The sequence below is a fragment of the Myotis nattereri genome, assembly GCF_964212035.1.
Source record: "Myotis nattereri genome assembly, chromosome: 21".
Lineage (NCBI taxonomy): Eukaryota > Metazoa > Chordata > Mammalia > Chiroptera > Vespertilionidae > Myotis > Myotis nattereri.
The window spans coordinates 14,588,172-14,609,069 of record NC_138097.1 but is presented as its reverse complement, the minus strand read 5'-3'; the positions used below and the strand labels follow the sequence as shown (position 1 = coordinate 14,609,069).

General features: G+C 56.1%; 1 protein-coding gene across 2 annotated transcripts in view; it reads left to right on the top strand.

The window, feature by feature from the left end:
- The window catches only part of SLCO3A1 (solute carrier organic anion transporter family member 3A1), a gene marked incomplete at its 5' end in the record, with an annotated part of 193,864 nt that extends 173,792 nt beyond the window's left edge, over positions 1-20,072 (top strand). Inside the window, 2 exons of one of the 2 annotated variants that reach the window (XM_081114816.1) lie at positions 11,868-12,110; positions 19,513-20,072. In XM_081114816.1, the coding sequence (XP_080970942.1) occupies positions 11,868-12,110; positions 19,513-19,595 (326 nt within the window). In that variant the 3' untranslated portion in view covers positions 19,596-20,072. Of the gene's footprint in view, positions 1-11,867; positions 12,335-19,512 lie in introns of those variants that run through there. The other variant, XM_081114815.1, reaches the window with a different exon arrangement.
- Between the last annotated feature and the right edge of the window lie 826 nt (positions 20,073-20,898).

Below are 20,898 nucleotides of genomic sequence, written 5' to 3'. Positions count from 1 at the left end.
CCTCTTCCCAGAACCCAGGATGGATCAGGCAGACTAGACTAGACTAGACTAGACTAGAGTGTGAGGTAGGTGGTATTCCTCTTCCCAGAGCCCAGATTGGAGCAGGCAGACTACACTAGACTAGACTAGACTAGACTAGAGTGTGAGGTAGGTGGTAGGCCTCTTCCCAGAGCCAAGGATGGAGCCAGGCAGACTACACTAGACTAGACTAGACTAGACTAGAGTGTGAGGTAGGTGGTAGGCCTCTTCCCAGAGCCCAGGATGGAGCAGGCAGACTAGACTAGACTAGACTAGACTAGATGTGAGGTAGGTGGTAGGCCTCTTCCCAGAGCCCAGGATGGAGCAGGCAGACTAGAGTAGACTAGACTAGACTAGAGTGTGAGGTAGGTGGTAGGCCTCTTCCCAGAGCCCAGGATGGAGCAAGGCAGACTACACTAGACTAGACTAGAGTGTGAGGAAGATGGTAGGCCTCTTCCCAGAGCCCTGGATGGAGCCAGGCAGACTACACTAGACTAGACTAGACTAGACTAGACTAGACTAGACTAGACTAGAGTGTGAGGTAGGTGGTAGGCCTCTTCCCAGAGCCCAGGATAGAGCAGGCAGACTACACTAGACTACACTAGACTAGACTAGACTAGACTAGACTAGAGTGTGAGGTAGGTGGTAGGCCTCTTCCCAGAGCCCAGGATGGAGCCAGGCAGAGTACACTACACTACACTACACTACACTACACTACACTACGCTACGCTGGAGTGTGAGGTTGGTGGTAGGCCTCCTCCCAGAGCCCAGGATGGAGTAGGCAGACTACACTAGACTAGACTAGACTAGAGTAGACTAGATGTGAGGTAGGTGGTAGGCCTCTTCCCAGAGCCCAGGATGGAGCAGGCAGACTACACTAGACTAGACTAGACTAGACTAGAGAGTCAGGTAGGTGGTACTCCTCTTCCCAGAACCCAGGATGGATCAGGCAGACTAGACTAGACTAGACTAGACTAGATTGTGAGGTAGGTGGTAGGCCCCTTCCCAGAGCCCAGATTGGAGCAGGCAGACTACACTAGACTAGACTAGACTAGACTAGAGTGTGAGGTAGGTGGTAGGCCTCTTCCTAGAGCCCAGGATGGAGCAGGTAGACTACACTAGACTAGACTAGACTAGACTACACTAAACTAGAGTGTGAGGTAGGTGGTAGGCCTCTTCCCAGAGCCCAGGATGGAGCAGGCAGACTACACTACACTAGACTAGACTAGACTAGACTAGACTAGAGTGTGAGGTAGGTGGTAGGCCTCTTCCCAGAGCCCAGGATGGAGCAGGCAGACTAGACTAGACTAGACTAGACTAGAGTGTGAGGTAGGTGGTAGGCCTCTTCCCAGAGCCCAGGATGGAGCCAGGCAGACTACACTAGACTAGACTAGACTATTCTACACTACACTACACTACACTAGATTGTGAGGTAGGTGGTAGGCCTCTTCCCAGAGCCCAGGATGGAGCAGGCAGACTACACTAGACTAGAGTGTGAGGTAGGTGGTAGGCCTCTTCCTAGAGCCCAGGATGGAGCAGGCAGACTACACTAGACTAGACTAGACTAGACTACACTAAACTAGAGTGTGAGGTAGGTGGTAGGCCTCTTCCCAGAGCCCAGGATGGAGCAGGCAGACTACACTAGACTAGACTAGACTAGACTAGACTAGACTAGAGTGTGAGGTAGGTGGTAGGCCTCTTCCCAGAGCCCAGGATGGAGCCAGGCAGACTACACTAGACTAGACTAGACTAGACTACACTAGAGTGTGAGGTAGGTGGTAGGCCTCTTCCCAGAGCCCAGGATGGAGCCAGGCAGACTACACTAGACTAGACTAGACTAGACTAGACTAGAGTGTGAGGTAGGTGGTAGGCCTCTTCCCAGAGCCCAGGATGGAGCAGGCAGATTACACTAGACTAGACTAGACTAGACTAGAGTGTGAGGTAGGTATAGGCCTCTTCCCAAAGCCCAGGATGGAGCCAGGCAGACTACACTAGACTAGACTAGACTAGACCTGACTACAGTGTGAGGTAGGTGGTACGCCTCTTCCCAGAGCCCAGGTTGGAGCAGGCAGACAGGATTAGACTTGACTACACTACACTAGAGTGTGAGGTAGGTGGAAGGCCTCTTCCCAGAGCCCAGGATGGAGCCAGGCAGACTACACTAGACTAGACTAGACTAGACTAGACTAGAGTGTGAGGTAGGTATAGGCCTCTTCCCAGAGCCCAGGATGGAGCCAGGCACACTAGACTAGACTAGAGTGTGAGGTAGGTGGTAGGCCTCTTCCCAGAGCCCAGGATAGACCAGGCAGACTACACTAGACTACACTAGATTAGACTAGACTAGACTAGAGTGTGAAGTAGGTGGTAGGCCTCTTCCCAGAGCCCAGGATGGAGCCAGGCAGAGTACACTACACTACGCTACGCTACGCTAGAGTGTGAGGTTGGTGGTAGGCCTCCTCCCAGAGCCCAGGATGGAGTAGGCAGACTAGACTAGACTAGACTAGACTAGAGTGTGAGGTAGGTGGTAGCCCTCTTCCCAGAGCCCAGGATGGAGCAGGCAGACTATACTAGACTACACTAGACTAGACTAGACTAGACTAGACTAGACTAGACTAGAGTTTGAGGTAGGTGGTAGGCCTCTTCCCAGATCCCAGGATGGAGCAGGCAGACTAGACTATACTAGACTAGACTAGACTAGACTAGATGTGAGGTAGGTGGTAGGCCTCTTCCCAGAGCCCAGGATGGAGCAGGCAGACTACACTAGACTAGACTAGACTAGAGTGTGAGGTACGTGGTAGGCCTCTTCCCAGAGCCCAGGATGGAGCCAGGCAGACTACACTAGACTAGACTAGACTAGACTACACTACACTAGAGTGTGAGGTAGGTGGTAGGCCTCTTCCCAGAGCCCAGGATGGAGCAGGAAGACTACACTAGACTGGACTAGACTAGACTAGAGTGTGAGGTAGGTGGTAGGCCTCTTCCAAGAGCCCAGGATGGAGCAGGCAGACTACACTAGACTAGACTAGACTAGACTACACTAAACTAGAGTGTGAGGTAGTTGGTAGGCCTTTTCCCAGAACCAAGGATGGAGCAGGCAGACTACACTAGATTAGACTAGACTAGAGAGTGAGGCAGGTGGTAGGCCTCTTCCCAGAACCCAGGATGGAGCAGGCAGACTACACTAGATTAGACTAGACTAGACTAGACTAGACTAGAGTGTGAGGTAGGTGCTACGCCTCTTCCCAGAGCCCAGATTGGAGCAGTCAGACTACACTAGACTAGACTAGACTAGACTAGAGTGTGAGGTAGGTGGTAGGCCTCTTCCCAGAGCCCAGGATGGAGCCAGGCAGACTAAACTAGACTAGACTAGACTAGACTAGACTAGACTAGAGTGTGAGGTAGGTGGTAGGCCATTTCCCATAGCCCAGGATGGAGCAGGCAGACTACACTAGACTAGACTAGACTAGGCTAGACTAGATGTGAGGTAGGTGGTAGGCCTCTTCCCAGAGCCCAGGATGGAGCAGGCAGACTACACTAGACTAGACTAGACTAGACTAGAGTGTGAGGTAGGTGGTAGGCCTCTTCCCAGACCCCAGGATAGAGCAGGCAGACTACACTAGACTAGACTAGACTAGACTAGAGTGTGAGGTAGGTGGTAGGCCTCTTCCCAGAGCCCAAAATGTAGCCAGGCAGACTACACTAGACTAGACTAGACTAGACTACACTAGAGTGTGAGGTAGGTGGTAGGCCTCTTCCCAGAGCCCAGGATCGAGCCAGGCAGACTACACTAGAATAGACTAGACTAGACTATACTAGAGTGTGAGGTAGGTGGTAGGCCTCTTCCCAGAGCCCAGGGTGGAGCCAGGCAGACTACACTAGACTAGACTAGACTAGATTAGAGTGTGAGGTAGGTGGTAGGCCTCTTCCCAGAGCCCAGGATGGAGCCAGGCAGACTACACTAGACTACACTAGACTAGACTAGACTAGACTAGAGTGTGAGGTAGGTGGTAGGCCTCTTCCCAGAGCCCAGGATGGAGCAGGCAGACTAGACTAGACTAGACTAGACTAGATGTGAGGTAGGTGGTAGGCCTCTTCCCAGAGCCCAGGATGGAGCAGGCAGACTACACTAGACTAGACTAGACTAGAGTGTGAGGTAGGTGGTAGGCCTCTTCCCAGAGCCCAGGATGGAGCAAGGCAGACTACACTAGACTAGACTAGACTAGACTAGACTAGACTAGAGTGTGAGGTAGGTGGTAGGCCTCTTCCCAGAGCCCAGGATGGAGCAGGCAGACTAGACTAGACTAGACTAGACTAGACTAGACTAGAGTGTGAGGTAGGTGGAAGGCCTCTTCCCAGAACCGAGGATGGAGCCAGACAGACTACAGTAGACTAGACTAGACTAGACTAGACTAGAGTGTGAGGTAGGTGGTAGGCCTCTTCCCAGAGCCCAGGATGGAGACAGGCAGACTACACTAGACTACACTAGACTAGACCTGACTACAGTGTGAGGTAGGTGGTACGCCTCTTACCAGAGCCCAGGATGGAGCAGGCAGACTAGATTAGACTTGACTACACTACACTAGAGTGTGAGGTAGGTGGAAGGCCTCTTCCCAGAGCCCAGGATGGAGCCAGGCAGACTACACTAGACTAGAGTGTGAGGTAGGTATAGGCCTCTTCCCAGAGCCCAGGATGGAGCCAGGCAGACTACACTAGACTAGACTAGACTAGACTAGAGTGTGAGGTAGGTGGTAGGCCTCTTCCCAGAGCCCAGGATAGAGCAGGCAGACTACACTAGACTACACTAGACTAGACTAGACTAGACTAGAGTGTGAGGTAGGTGGTAGGCCTCTTCCCAGAGCCCAGGATGGAGCCAGGCAGAGTACACTACACTACACTACACTACACTACACTACGCTACGCTACGCTAGAGTGTGAGGTTGGTGGTAGGCCTCCTCCCAGAGCCCAGGATGGAGTAGGCAGACTAGACTAGACTAGAGTGTGAGGTAGGTGGTAGCCCTCTTCCCAGAACCCAGGATGGAGCAGGCAGACTACACTAGACTACACTAGACTAGACTAGACTAGACTAGACTAGACTAGAGTGTGAGGTAGGTGGTAGGCCTCTTCCCAGATCCCAGGATGGAGCAGGCAGACTAGACTATACTAGACTATACTAGACTAGACTAGACTAGACTAGAGAGTGAGGCAGGTGGTACGCCTCTTCCCAGAACCCAGGATGGATCAGGCAGACTAGACTAGACTAGACTAGACTAGAGTGTGAGGTAGGTGGTATTCCTCTTCCCAGAGCCCAGATTGGAGCAGGCAGACTACACTAGACTAGACTAGACTAGACTAGAGTGTGAGGTAGGTGGTAGGCCTCTTCCCAGAGCCAAGGATGGAGCCAGGCAGACTACACTAGACTAGACTAGACTAGACTAGATGTGAGGTAGGTGGTAGGCCTCTTCCCAGAGCCCAGGATGGAGCAGGCAGACTAGACTAGACTAGACTAGACTAGAGTGTGAGGTAGGTGGTAGGCCTCTTCCCAGAGCCCAGGATGGAGCAAGGCAGACTACACTAGACTAGACTAGAGTGTGAGGAAGATGGTAGGCCTCTTCCCAGAGCCCTGGATGGAGCCAGGCAGACTACACTAGACTAGACTAGACTAGACTAGACTAGACTAGACTAGACTAGACTAGAGTGTGAGGTAGGTGGTAGGCCTCTTCCCAGAGCCCAGGATAGAGCAGGCAGACTACACTAGACTACACTAGACTACACTAGACTAGACTAGACTAGACTAGAGTGTGAGGTAGGTGGTAGGCCTCTTCCCAGAGCCCAGGATGGAGCCAGGCAGAGTACACTACACTACACTACACTACACTACACTACACTACGCTACGCTGGAGTGTGAGGTTGGTGGTAGGCCTCCTCCCAGAGCCCAGGATGGAGTAGGCAGACTACACTAGACTAGACTAGACTAGAGTAGACTAGATGTGAGGTAGGTGGTAGGCCTCTTCCCAGAGCCCAGGATGGAGCAGGCAGACTACACTAGACTAGACTAGACTAGACTAGAGAGTCAGGTAGGTGGTACTCCTCTTCCCAGAACCCAGGATGGATCAGGCAGACTAGACTAGACTAGACTAGACTAGATTGTGAGGTAGGTGGTAGGCCCCTTCCCAGAGCCCAGATTGGAGCAGGCAGACTACACTAGACTAGACTAGACTAGACTAGACTAGAGTGTGAGGTAGGTGGTAGGCCTCTTCCCAGAGCCCAGGATGGAGCCAGGCAGACTACACTAGACTAGACTAGACTAGACTAGAGTGTGAGGTAGGTGGTAGGCCTCTTCCCAGAGCCCAGGATGGAGCCAGGCAGACTACACTAGACTAGACTAGACCAGACTAGTCTAGACTAGAGTGTGAGGTAAGTGGTAGGCCTCTTCCCAGAGCCCAGGATAGAGCAGGCAGACTACACTAGACTACACTAGACTAGACTAGACTAGACTAGAGTGTGAGGTAGGTGGTAGGCCTCTTTCCAGAGCCCAGGATGGAGCCAGGCAGAGTACACTACACTACGCTACGCTACGCTAGAGTGTGAGGTTGGTGGTAGGCCTCCTCCCAGAGCCCAGGATGGAGTAGGCAGACTAGACTAGACTAGAGTGTGAGGTAGGTGGTAGCCCTCTTCCCAGAGCCCAGGATGGAGCAGGCAGACTACACTAGACTAGACTAGACTAGACTAGACTAGACTAGACTAGAGTTTGAGGTAGGTGTTAGGCCGCTTCCCAGATCCCAGGATAGAGCAGGCAGACTAGACTATACTAGACTAGACTAGACTAGACTAGATTAGACTAGATGTGAGGTAGGCGGTAGGCCTCTTCCCAGAGCCCAGAATGGAGCAGGCAGACTAGACTAGACTAGACTAGACTAGACTAGAGAGTGAGGCAGGTGGTACGCCTCTTCCCAGAACCCAGGATGGATCAGGCAGACTAGACTAGACTAGACTAGACTAGAGTGTGAGGTAGGTGGTAGGCCTCTTCCCAGAGCCCAGATTGGAGCAGGCAGACTACACTAGACTAGACTAGACTAGACTAGACTAGACTAGAGTGTGAGGTAGGTGGTAGGCCTCTTCCCAGAGCCCAGGATGGAGCCAGGCAGACTACACTAGACTAGACTAGACTAGACTAGAGTGTGAGGTCGGTGGTAGGCCTCTTCCTAGAGCCCAGGATGGAGCAGGCAGACTAGACTAGACTAGACTAGATTAGATGTGAGATAGGTGGTAGGCCTCTTCCCAGAGCCCAGGATGGAGCAGCCAGACTACACTAGACTAGACTAGACTAGACTAGACTAGAGAGTGAGGCAGGTGGTACGCCTCTTCCCAGAACCCAGGATGGATCAGGCAGACTACACTAGACTAGACTAGAATAGACTAGACTAGAGTGTGAGGTAGGTGATAGGCCTCTTCCCAGAGCCCAGATTGGAGCAGGCAGACTACACTAGACTAGACTAGACTAGACTAGAGTGTGAGGTAGGTGGTAGTCCTCTTCCCAGAGCCCAGGATGGAGCCAGGCAGACTACACTAGACTAGACTAGACTAGAGTGTGATGTAGGTGGTAGGCCTCTTCCCAGAGCCCAGGATGGAGCCAGGCAGATTACACTAGACTAGACTAGACTAGACTAGACTAGACTAGACTAGACTAGAGTGTGATGTACGTGGTAGGCCTCTTCCCAGAGCCCAGGATGGAGCCAGGCAGACTACACTAGACAAGACTAAACTAGACTAGACTAGACTAGACTAGAGTGTGAGGTTGGTGGTAGGCCTCTTCCCAGAGCCCAGGATGGAGCCAAGCAGACTACACTAGACTACACTACACTACACTAGAGTGTGAGGTAAGTGGAAGGCCTCTTCCCAGAGCCCAGGATGGAGCCAGGCAGACTACACTAGACTAGACTAGACTAGACCTGACTACAGTGTGAGGTAGGTGGTACGCCTCTTCCCAGAACCCAGGTTGGAGCAGGCAGACTAGATTAGACTTGACTACACTACACTAGAGTGTGAGGTAGGTGGAAGGCCTCTTCCCAGAGCCCAGGATGGAGCCAGGCAGACTACACTAGACTAGACTAGACTAGAGTGTGAGGTAGGTATAGGCCTCTTCCCAGAGCCCAGGATGGAGCCAGGCAGACTACACTAGACTAGACTAGAGTGTGAGGTAGGTGGTAGGCCTCTTCCCAGAGCCCAGGATAGAGCAGGCAGACTACACTAGACTACACTAGACTAGACTAGACTAGACTAGACTAGAGTGTAAGGTAGGTGGTAGGCCTCTTCCCAGAGCCCAGGATGGAGCCAGGTAGAGTACACTACACTACACTACACTACACTACGCTACGCTGGAGTGTGAGGTTGGTGGTAGGCCTCCTCCCTGAGCCCAGAGTGGAGCAGGCAGACTACACTAGACTAGACTAGACTAGACTAGACTAGAGTTTGAGGTAGGTGGTAGGCCTCTTCCCAGAGCCCAGAATGGAGCAGGTAGACTACACTAGACTAGACTAGACTAGACTAGAGAGTGAGGCAGGTGGTACGCCTCTTCCCAGAACCCAGGATGGATCAGGCAGACTAGACTAGACTAGACTAGACTAGAGTGTGAGGTAGGTGGTAGGCCTCTTCCCAGAACCCAGATTGGAGCAGGCAGACTTCACTAGACTAGACTAGACTAGAGTGTGAGGTAGGTGGTAGGCCTCTTCCCAGAGCCCAGGATGGAGCAGGCAGACTACACTAGACTAGACTAGACTAGACTAGACTAGACTAGACTAGAGTGTGAGGTAGGTGGTAGGCCTCTTCCTAGAGCCCAGGATGGAGCAGGCAGACTACACTAGACTAGACTAGACTAGACTACACTAAACTAGAGTGTGAGGTAGTTGGTAGGCCTCTTCCCAGAGCCCAGGATGGAGCAGGCAGACTACACTAGACTAGACTAGACTAGACTAGACTAGAGTGTGAGGTAGGTGGTAGGCCTCTTCTCAGAGCCTAGGATGGAGCCAGGCACAATACACTACACTACACTAGACTAGACTAGAGTGTGAGGTAGGTGGTAGGCCTCTTCCTAGAGCCCAGGATGGAGCCAGGCAGACTACACTAGACTAGACTAGACTAGATGTGAGGTAGGTAGTAGGCCTCTTCCCAGAGCCCAGCATGGAGCCAGGCAGACTACACTAGACTAGACTAGACTAGAGTGTGAGGTAGGTGGTAGGCCTCTTCCCAGAGCCCAGGATGGATCAGGCAGACTAGACTAGACTAGAATAGACTAGACTAGAGTGTGAGGTAGGTGGTAGGCCTCTTCCCAGACCCCATGATGGAGCAGGCAGACTACACTAGACTAGACTAGACTAGACTAGAGTGTGAGGTAGGTGGTAGGCCTCTTCCCAGAGCCCAGGATGGAGCAGGCAGACTACACTAGACTAGACTAGACTAGATTAGATGTGAGATAGGTGGTAGGCCTCTTCCCAGAGCCCAGGATGGAGCCAGGCAGACTACACTAGACTAGACTAAACTAGACTAGAGTGTGAGGTAGGTGGTAGGCCTCTTCCCAGAGCCCAGGATGGAGCCAGGCAGACTACACTAGACTAGACTAAACTAGACTAGACTAGACTAGAGTGTGAGGTAGGTGGTAGGCCTCTTCCCAGAGCCCAGGATGGAGCCAGGCAGACTATACTAGACTAGACTACACTACACTAGAGTGTGAGGTAGGTGGAATGCCTCTTCCCAGAGTCCAGGATAGAGCCAGGCAGACTACACTAGACTAGACTAGACTCGACCTGACTACAGTGTGAGGTAGGTGGTACGCCTCTTCCCAGAGCCCAGGTTAGAGCAGGCACACTAGACTAGACTTGACTACACTACACTAGAGTGTGAGGTAGGTGGAAGGCCTCTTTCCAGAGCCCAGGATGGAGCCAGGCAGACTACACTAGACTAGACTAGACTAGACTAGACTAGAGTGTGAGGTAGGTGGTAGGCCTCTTCCCAGAGCCCAGGATGGAGCAGGCAGATTACACTAGACTAGACTAGACTAGACTAGACTACACTAAACTAGAGTGTGAGGTAGTTGGTAGGCCTCTTCCCAGAACCAAGGATGGAGCAGGCAGACTGCACTAGACTAGACTAGACTAGAGAGTGAGGCAGGTGGTAGGCCTCTTCCCAGAACCCAGGATGGATCAGGCAGACTAGACTAGAGTGTGAGGTAGGTGGTAGGCCTCTTCCCAGAGCCCAGATTGGAGCAGGCAGACTACACTAGACTAGACTAGACTAGACTAGAGTGTGAGGTAGGTGGTACGCCTCTTCCCAGAGCCCAGATTGGAGCAGGCAGACTACACTAGACTAGACTAGACTAGACTAGAGTGTGAGGTAGGTGGTAGGCCTCTTCCCAGAGCCCAGGATGGAGCAGGCAGACTTGACTAGACTAGACTAGACTCGATGTGAGGTAGGTGGTAGGCCTCTTCCCAGAGCCCAGGATGGAGCCAGGCAGAGTAGACTAGACTAGACTAGACTAGAGTGTGAGGTAGGTGGTAGGCCTCCTCCCTGACCCCTGGATGGAGCCAGGCAGACTACACTAGACTAGACTAGACTGTGAGGTAGGTGGTAGGCCTCTGCCCTGAGCCCAGGATGGAGCCAGGCAGACTACCCTAGACTAGACTAGACTAGACTAGAGTGTGAGGTAGGTGGTAGGCCTTTTCCCAGAGCCCAGGATGGAGCCAGGCAGACTAGACTACACTACACTAGACTGTGAGGTTGGTGGTACGACTATTCCCACAGAGCCCACGAGGGCGTGTAGGCAGACTAGACTAGTCAATGGTAGACGATATTAGACTAGATTGGAGTGTGATATTGGGTGTGGTTTTCTATCTGCAGATCTATCAATGAATGCAGTGTAGACTGTCCTCCTATCCTGTCTCCAATTCCCTGCTTTTTTGTATAACCATCTATTGCTTTCCCATAGTCTCGTTTAGTCACACACCTGCATTCCCAGCCCTCACAGGCCTGAAACACCTGCCATGGTTTAGATGCGCATTAATAGTGTTACGTCAACACCAGCCTTTGATTTTCTTCTCTCTGTTGTCGCTCCTCCGGTTACGTGCATATACATCCAGGGCCTTTGAGCTTGGGCATCACACTGTGTCCTTGACCTAGAGAGAACCAGGGCGCTGTCAGTTAACTGTGGTCACAGCCCCACACCCTCCGCCTTTCAAGTGACCGGCTGTTGCTGCCTCACGTGCTGTCATGTACGGAGCTTACCAGTTCCCGGCTCAGCAGGAAACGATTCTGAGCCGCACTGCCCTCCGGGAGGGGACGGTGCAGTATGTGCTGGTGTTTTCATCCTCAACCCCACAGCAGTGTAGTTACATGTTTGTGTGCACATAGCCACATAGGACGTACGTGTGTGTAGACCCCCACACGCCTGTCGTGGAGTCATATTCAGCTTCTGGTCCTTTACGCTTCCCAGTTCATCCGCTGAAAAGCACCCACACCCTGGGATGCCCTACGCACAGCTCGGTGCCTCTCTGCTTTTCCCTCGGCCAGGATGCCCTTCCCGGGTGACATCACATGTGTCCCTCAGGGAGCCCCCACCCCCTGCAGTGACCAGGACAGGTGTTGTCCCCCGCCCCTGGTGCAGACCAGGAAACTCGGGCTCAGGCCTGAAGCCACTTACCCAGGTTTGACCAGCAGGCGGAGCGCAGAGCTGGGATTCAGACTCAGGTCTTTGGCTGCCTCATAGGTGCGCCTTGGAGCCCCAGCTGTGACCTGGCCCGGCTCTGTCCCTGTGGCCGTGGCCGTGGGAGCCAGACAGTGAGTGTTCTCTCCCCTCACAGGCTTCATCCCCCCTCCTCTCATCTTCGGGGCCGGCATCGACTCCACCTGCCTGTTCTGGAGCACGTTCTGCGGGGAGCAGGGCGCCTGCGTCCTCTACGACAACGTGGTCTACCGCCACTTGTACGTCAGCATCGCCATCGCGCTCAAGTCCTTCGCCTTCCTGCTCTACACCACCACCTGGCAGTGCCTGCGGAAGAACTACAAACGCTACATCAAAACCCACGAGGGCGGCCTGAGCACCAGTGAGTTCTTTGCCTCTACTCTGACCCTAGACAATCTGGGGAGGGACCCTGTGCCCGCCAGCCAGACGCATAGGACAAAGTTTATCTATAACCTCGAAGATCATGAGTGGTGCGAGAACATGGAGTCCGTTCTATAGTGACTCAGGGGGCGAACTCTGTATAGCAATCAAAGGGTCATTTTCCTACAAAAAGAAAAAAGGTTTCCAAAAACCACACACACACACACGCACATACACACACACAGGACTTTATCCTTTTCTCCAAATCAGAGCCAGACGGCACTCAGAATGAGGAGAGCTTGGGACCACGTGTCTGACGCGTGACCTACCTGCTCTGGGATCCAGCGCGGGGTCTCAGGATGCTGACAGCTGCAAGCAACGGGCACTGCCGAGTTCAGGGAACAGTGGTGGCCAGCTCGGAGGACGGACATTCCTGAACACACATACAGCATACAGACAAAAGACAACTATTTTTAAAGAAAGTCTACTAAAACCACACGTTGACAACATGGCCAGGAGAAGCACTAGTGACACCCCGGGCCCTGCCTCCCGTGGGGGCGGGGCCTGCAGGCGGGAGGAGGGCAGCCCCCCCCCCTCTAACTTTCGCAATATGGGTCACCCGGTCTGCATGTGGTTCAAGGCCCGAGCTCTCTCAGCGATGCTAACGGGTGATCCGTGCTGGAGTCTGTAGTTGGCACCTCTCACCAGCTCCATTTCCATGTTCACGACCGAGGGCCGGAGGGGCCGGGTGCGGGGCCAGCACCTCGCCTGCCCCCGGCGCCTCCCGGGGCGGGGCCCAGCCCCGCAGAGCGACCTCAGGAAGCAGGGCCTCACTGGTTAGGTCTGGCTTCTCTCGGAGCCGGTGACACCCAACCCAGCCCAAGTCGTTTGCTTACATTTGCCAAACATTTTGCCATTTTTTAAAAAAAATAATGCAATGCCTCTGAATTTCCAACTGTTGTATGTATAACCCTCTGATACTATTTTTAACGACTCTGAGCCTGTGTTACCCTCCAGTCACTGACACAGTCCTTGGGCCGGATTTCCTACGCTGGTGGCTTTCACTATCTCCCTTTTTTAATGCACCAAAAATACAATGTGGTTCAAGGGGTGAGATGAATCTATTGTAATTTTTTATCATTTTATCCTCATTCGGACATTGTGCAAAAGCAAGGCTATCCAATGGGGACAAGGAGGAAGAACGTGCTTGAGGAGAGCGTGGCGGTGCCACCGCCTCTGGAGGAGCCACATGGGAGAGAAAGGGGGGGCCGCGCGATGAGCTGCAGATCCGCCTCCCGCTCTCCCCGGTTCCGTGACGCCCGTCACAGAGGCCGCTGTGTGTGCGCTCCCTGTCCCGCGAGGCGCTCGGGCAGCCCGTGGAGGAGACACGCGTGGGTGTGGGCCTGTCCTCTGGGGAGTGTGGTCACGAATAAGCCCACAGGCTCCTGGACGCTACTGCACGTCCAGCGCACTGGTCTCAGGGTCGCCCTTGAACTAAGAAGCGTGTGTGCGTGTGTGCAAGCTGACAACCTCGAACAGCTCACAGCGGCCCTGTCGCCGTCTGGGTAAGAGTCATAGGAAAACCTCTTGCAGCAGCAGGCTGGGCCTTGGGGGGCCATTCCCAGAGCTGTCGGGACAGAGCTGTGTCAGCCCAGGTTACTGACCTGTCCTCCTTCCTCGGTGACCTTTGTCCAGGCTGACCTCGACCCTGGCAAGGACCTCAAAGGTTGGTTGCTCGCTTTGCTTTTCTGCCTCAGGTACACAGTTGCAGTCACATAGAAGGAAAAAATAAAAGATGAACGAAAGAATTGGGGAGGAAAGGGTGTTGTGCCCATTTTTTAACAAGCACCGTGCAGGGGGCGGCTTGAGGGGCAGCCCACGCCAAGAGCGCTGGTGTGGGGTGCGGGGTCCGCTGCCTGGGTGCGGGGTGTGGGGTCTCCGGGGCCAGCTGTCTGGGGCAGGATGCTTTGAAACAGCCTTTTCCCCTGGAGCGTGTCTGCCTGTCCTGGTTCACTCATCAATGTGTAACCAGCAAAAGGTTGGGCTGTTCTCCAGCTAATTCATAAAATCTAATGTGGCTCTAAAGTAATCATCAAGGCAGAGCTGATTAAAGTGCATTTCCTTTTCACACTGCGCTGCCAGCTGCTGCCGTGCGCGCGCATTTTGGGGGACACCCTATGCAGGCTGTCACTCCGGAGCCCTGTGACCACGCTGTGCAGCTGGGAGTTTTGTCTGGGAAACGTGTTGCTGATGGGTCGCTGCCCCCTCGGGTACCACCGGCTGCCCACACGCGGCGCACACACAGAAGCCCATGGCCTGGCATTTCATGGAGCTGTTGGCTTTTTTTTTAAGTTTTTGAAAACTCCTTGCATTTTGGGGTTTTTCCCTACGATTTTAGGATGCATGGGAGCCAAGGAAAACATCTCCGGACTCCGTGTTAGCAGCCACTGGATGGAAATGCAAAGGGCTCAGTGTGCTACCTTTGAGAATTTTCATTCCTCAGATGCTGGAACAGAAAGCCTAGCGTAGCATAGCCTCTCATAGCACCCGCTTCTCTCTGTGCTACAAAGAGCCGTGGACACACGCCGTCAGCCCAGCCCTTGGCTGGCTGTCTGGGTTCGAGTGGTATTTCCGAATGAAAAGATTTCCTGGTCAGACGCCATGGGTCCAGTAGAAACAGACACACCAGGGACTGACAGCCTAGAGCGCGATGCCAGGGCCCTCCCTCTGCCGCCCCCAGCGCCCCCAGCATCCTAGCTGAGCCCGGATGGATGGAACTCCTCGCTGCACCTTCTGACAGATTCTTTAACTCCCGACCATAGACCCAGACGTGATCCCTGCAGAGGAAGTACACACGTTCTTAAGACTCTCTCTTGGCGCGGGGCGGGTGGGGGTGGGAGGACCTGCTTGCTGCCTTCCTTCAGCCCAGACTGTGCGCTTGCCCCTGCTCCACGCCTCCCAGGGAGCTGGGACACCCCTGGGACCTGTCGCTGCAGACGGCCACGGCGGCCCCCGCTCAGGGCCCGAGGAGTCTGCTCGTGCCTAACAGGCAAATAAAGAGGGGAAACCAAGACCTTCCACGGAGCCCTGTCACGCTGTCCTCCGAGCAGGAAGGCAGGCGTGTGCGCGCTCCATGCACCCGCTGCTCTCGCCTCCTTGCAGCGCGAAGCGTCCTCTAGAGGCGGTTTCTGAGGTTGGTCGGGCGGGAGCCCACACGTTCACAGGCCGGCCCCACCTCCCTGCCTCCAGGAGGGGCCTAGAGCTGCCCCTGCCTCAGGCGCCGATTCCCCATCCGCCTGCTGCACACACCTATTTTGAAAGCGTGGGAAAAGCAGGTATCCGTTGAGCAGCCAAGAGCACATATCGGACACACAGTAGGGCTTCAGTGCTCCTCTGAGTCTACCCACCGCCCTCTCAAGGGCCTGCCCTCAGCCACACCTGGTCACGCTCTAGGCAAGAATCCAGGTTTCCCGAGAGGGTGCTCCTGACGTTAAATTCCACCCGGAAACCTCATTGGGGTGTAACTATCGCCCGTGTCTTCTCGTCCATGGTCCTGGCCCCTCCCTGCGCGGCCCGGGCTGAGCAGCTGCAGGGCTGACATCTCAGAGCCACTGGCCCCGAGGAAGCCTTTGGTCCTGGTCCCGCTGGGAAGGACAGGGCTCCGGCTGGGACAGCAGAGAAGGGACCTCTGTCCGGAGGCCGCTGCCCAGCATCACCGGGCATCTCCTGCGTGTGCACATCCTGCTCTCCACATCCCGCTCCCCACACTGGTCGGTGACTCAGAGGGCTGCCCATCACAGCACCGACGGCCCAAGTCAGAAATCCTAACGGGGGACTCGGAAAAGCAGACGCCCCGCACCTCAGAGACCTGAGCTGCCGTGGAGGCGGTCACACCACTCAGAGCACCGGGTGGCGGCTCCACGTCCTCATCCGGGATGTCTTCCCATTGATTCTTAGAGAGGAAGGGGGGGGGGGTTAAAGAGAAACATCGATGTGAGAGAGACACATCAATTGGTTGCCTCCCGCACGTGCCCCCACCAGGCCTGGGGATCGAGACTGCAACCAAGGTACATGCCCTTGACCAGATCAAACCTGAGACCCTGCAGTCCATGGGCTGGCGCTCTAACCACTGAGATAACCGGTCAGGACCAGCTTGAAGTTTCCTAAGCACGTACACGTTCCTTCATTCCTTTATGAGAATGTGGCTCTGGACCAGACATAAAGGTTTAAAACAAACAAAACCAAACAAAACATGGTCCTGTCTGCTACAAGGTCACAGTTCAACGAGCCACACAGACCTGAACACAAAAGCCACAGAACAATACAAAGAGCAGGTGTCTGTCTGTCTGGGGGCAGGAAGGGCTGTGTGATCGTGGCTGTGAGTTCTGCTCATGATGTGGAGAATCAGGTGGGCCTGGGGGGTCTAGAAACCAGGACGGAGGAGCAGAGGTGGCTGCCCATGTGGAGCAGGAGTTCCCACGCCCCATGCGGGGCCGGAGAGCATTCGAGGCGCCAAGAGCATTGGGGTGGGAGCCGGGAGCGGCCACAGGCGGTGCCGACCGGGCTGGGCTGCTCCAGGGAAGCCTCCTCCGTACAGGCGGGGCCTGAGGCAGCCTGTGGGGGCCTGGGCAGCCAGGTCGTGGCTGGGAGGGTCCCAGCCAGGTGGCCTCCAGCTCTGACCTTCCTGACGCCGGGGTCTAGCTCGGGATCCCGTCTCCCGAGAGCGAGGTAAGTGGCCCGTTCTTGCCAGGGTTTCTCGTCCTATTGTAAGAGGCGGGAAGGGGGAGGGAGGAAAGTGTAGACGCCAGAGAAGGAGGAGCGAATGGAGCTACTGACGAGCATGTCCCATCCCGCCCGCCCGCACGAAGCATCGGCCCCATAACGCGGGAGACGGTCATCGCTAACAAAACGAATCAGTCACTGACGTTTACCCAGGCTTCCCATCTCACCACCTGCATCAGCTCCTGGGACCCAACGGTGCCCCCGAGTCGGGAGCTGTTAGGAACGTCGGCCTGTGAGAGGAGAACGCGAGGCCTGAGAAGCTTCCCAAATGGACTCAAGGTCGCAAGGCAGACGGGACTCAGCCCAGGTCTACGAGCCCCAGGCCCACGCTCTTCTCCTGGAGAAGACGGAGGGACCCTCGCCTCCTGCAGGGACGGACTGATCAGGCAACCTCTGCTCCGATGGGCTGTGGGGCGCACACCCGCCCAGGCCCCCAGTGCAACCCTCGGGGCCAGTGTCTCCCCCACAGAGCCCAGGGGCCAACAGGCGAGAGGGGAGGCGGGAGATTTCTCCCTTCTGAGCAGCGAGGTGCAGGGAGTCACCCTCAGAAAGGTCTGGGTGCCGGGCCCCAGCTCCACGCAAACCCCAGGCCTCCCCTGCCTGGTGTCACCAGGGGTCACGCCCTTGACCTCAGGGGCGTGGCGCTGGCCCGGCCTCAGACACAGACGCCGGCCCCTGCTTGCCGGTCTCACTCCGTGACCAGATGCTGGGCGTTTGGAAAAAGTCTTTAGCCATTTCGCCGTCTGCATGAAGGACTCAGGCCAACGCTCAATGGTGAGGATTACCTAAAAGGAAATATTCAGAGTTCATGCTACAGTGATCATGTCCTTTGGGACACCGTGGCCCATTTCCTGGAGGGTTAGCATCCCGCAGGCTGAGACTGCCCCGCCCGTAACCTCCCCCAGATTCCGTGTTTCTAACCTCAGGCCGACGCGCAGCAGACAAGCTCCCATGAGGAGAGAGCGGCCCACACTGGCTGTGGCCTCGGGTCATAGAGGGGCTGGACGTGAGCCGCGTAGGAAGTGTCCCGCCCAGACAAGCCCATGTAGCACATCAGCTGGACTCCAGTCCCGCACGTGACGGGAAGGGGCTGGGGACTCCAGGCCGTGGACAGCCGGCGCCCAGGTGCCAGTGCCATGAGCCCGTGCTCCCCGCAGCGGCCTCGCAGCAGCCCATAGGAAGGCGGCATTTTCCCACCGTGCGACCTGCCCACTCAGGCGCAGCGAACCCCAGCTCCCACGGTCACGGAGCTCGTGACAAAGTCCCCGAGAGCCACGGCCAGGCCCGTCCGACTCGAACCCCCGCTTTCTGCTCCATCACATGGCCTCACATGGGGACACAGAGCAAGCGGACAGGTGACTGGGCAGGGGACACACAGTCACCAACGCGGGGGGACGGGGCGGGGGAACGTCAATGAGGCCAGTGGGACACCCACGACCAGGAAACACCGCCCCCCCAAAGTCTAGACTTTCGCAGAGAAGCCAGCCCGGAGCCGGGGAGAAAACCTCAGCAACATGCTGCCTATGGACACAGGAATCTACAACAAAAACTCCTCTTTTACTTTAGTCAATAAACGTCGGAATGCTCAAAAAACACTCCGTCCTCCCACCCTGGCCGAATCCGCCACTGGACGACCCTCCGCCTCATTCATTCTGCGCACAAGCGCCCCCGCTTCCATCCCAGCCTCCGCCCCCCTGCCCCCAGGACCTGGGGCAGAACCCCGACTGTAAGAACGTGAGCCTGGGAGGCGGCGGACGGGCTGCTCTGTAGGCCAGACCTCAGCGGCCACGTCCTGAGGACCACGGTGTGTCCACACTGCCCCCTGGCCTCCCGGGTCGGAGCCTGCAGGACAAGTGAACAGGCAGGGACATCTGGGGGCCGCTGTGCCTGCCACAGTGAGCCCCACGCAGCCTGTAAGCCAGCCGGGGGCGAGCAGGTTCCCCGTTCCCTGTAAGGGAGGCCAGGCCCACCGGTGGGCTTGAAGCCTGCGCTCCAAGGACATGGTCCCTCGGCCGCGTGGATGCCTGTGGCTGCTGGTCCCCAGGCTGCAGGCGAGCCCGCAGGGGGCGCGGTGCCTTCTCCGGCCCCGGCCGCCCCCTCCGTGGCGATGACAGTGACGCCTCGCAAGGCCTGTCACTGCAGATTCACGTGAGAGGAGGATGCGTCCTTGAGTGGGCGCCTCCTCTCCCTCCCCTGTGGGCACCGCTACGCAGGTGAACACGCTCAGAAAGGTCTCCGGGCTCGGCCCCTGTGTCCTTGGGGCCACACAGAGCGAAGCCCAGCCTTTCACGGCCATGGCTTCCATCTTGTCCGTCCCTGGAAAGCCACGGGCTGGTGTGTAAGCCTCAACCATAGGAGCCCGGCCCGTGTGGCTCAGTGGTTGGGCGTCGACCTAGGAACCAGGAGGTCAGGGTTCCGTTCCCGGTCGGGGCACAGGCCCGGGTTGCAGGCTCCGTCCCCAGGGGGGGCCGTGCAGGAGGCAGCCGATCCGTGACTCTCTCTCATCGCCGATGTTTCCCTCTCCCTCTCCCTTCCTCTCTGACATCAGTGAACGTATATATGTCCAAGTAGGAGAACCAGAAAAGACCGACCTCTCTTCTCTGGCTCTTCCTCCCCCTCAGGCACCGAGTACCGGGACATGGAGACGGAGAAAGCCGGCCCCGGGTCCCAGTCGCCTTCGGAAGACTCCTTTGTGAGAAGCTGAGGCCTGGCCCTGTCTCTGCCGCCGCCGCCCACAGACCCACAGGCTCTTAGCTCCGCCTGCCCTGAGCCGGGGCCGTGCCCGCCGGTGCCCAGGCCTCCGAGCGGCTGGGCCAGGAGGCCTCACCCTCCCAGCAGGCACGTTCCCTGGTCACTGGAGAGGAACGGTGCCCTGGCCCCGGCTCCCTTCGGTGGCGCCCGCGGGGAGGACCCGCTGACACGCTTGAGCAAACCCCCTCCGGATGCCTCCCGCCCTGGGCACCCAACGGCTCTTCCCGAATCCCCGAGGCCGGATTCCCATCAGGGGCCCAGGGTCCCCGTGTCCCGGGAGGAAGGGGCGCACACGCTCCGTAGATGCCAAGTGTGCTAGTCTGTATTTTTGCAGCTTCTATTTTCTAGATGAGCCGTTTAGAGAGACGTGATGTCAAGTACGTGCTGTACGACTGCTGACAATTATATTAAAAGCACTATTTTACTTCTTCCTCGGTCTCTATTCTCTCCTCTCTGTGTCCGTGGCTAGAACGACCTTAACAGGTCCTTGGGCAGCGGTTCTCAACCTGTGGGTCGCGACCCCTTTGGCGGTCGAACGCCCCTTTCACAGGGGTCGCCTAAGACCATCCTGCAGATCAGATATTTACATGACGATTCATCACAGTAGCAACATGACAGTGATGAAGTAGCCACGAAAATAATGTTATGGTGGGGTCACAACATGAGGAGCTGTATTTAAAGGGCCGGAAGGCTGAGAACCCTGGATTAGTGGAAGGCGCGCTCCTAAAAGGCTGCTGGCTGTGCGGGCGCCGTGCTCCTGGCCTCCTGTGAACGTTCGAGAGCGCGCAGGGTCTGGAGTCAGAACAGACCTGGGTCCGCATCCTCCCCCGGCCCGCACTCCTGGCGTGGCGCCCAGCGAGTGATCGGCCTGCTCCGAGCCGCGTCGCCGTCTGTCAAACGGGCACCCCCACCCCTGGGCTACACGGGGTGATAAGCTATCACCGGGTGTTCTTTTCCGATTCGCCCCACCTCCAGCCCCGGGAGCGCAGGGGCCACTGTACCTCGGGCGAGGCCCACCGTGCAACGCATGGCGTCCGCTGGGTGCTCACACATTCTGAATGAATGAATGAGTGAATGAATGAATGAATGAATGAATGAGGAACAAGGAGCCGCAGACCCATCAGCCTGTGGGTGGAGTCCCGGCCACTCCCAGTCCTCGCCAGGCCTCTCCCCAATCGCCTGGCTTCCCCACATCACCAGGTCCCAGGGCCCCCCACCTCCTCCTGTGGACAAGCCGGTCAGGGAGACACCCGACC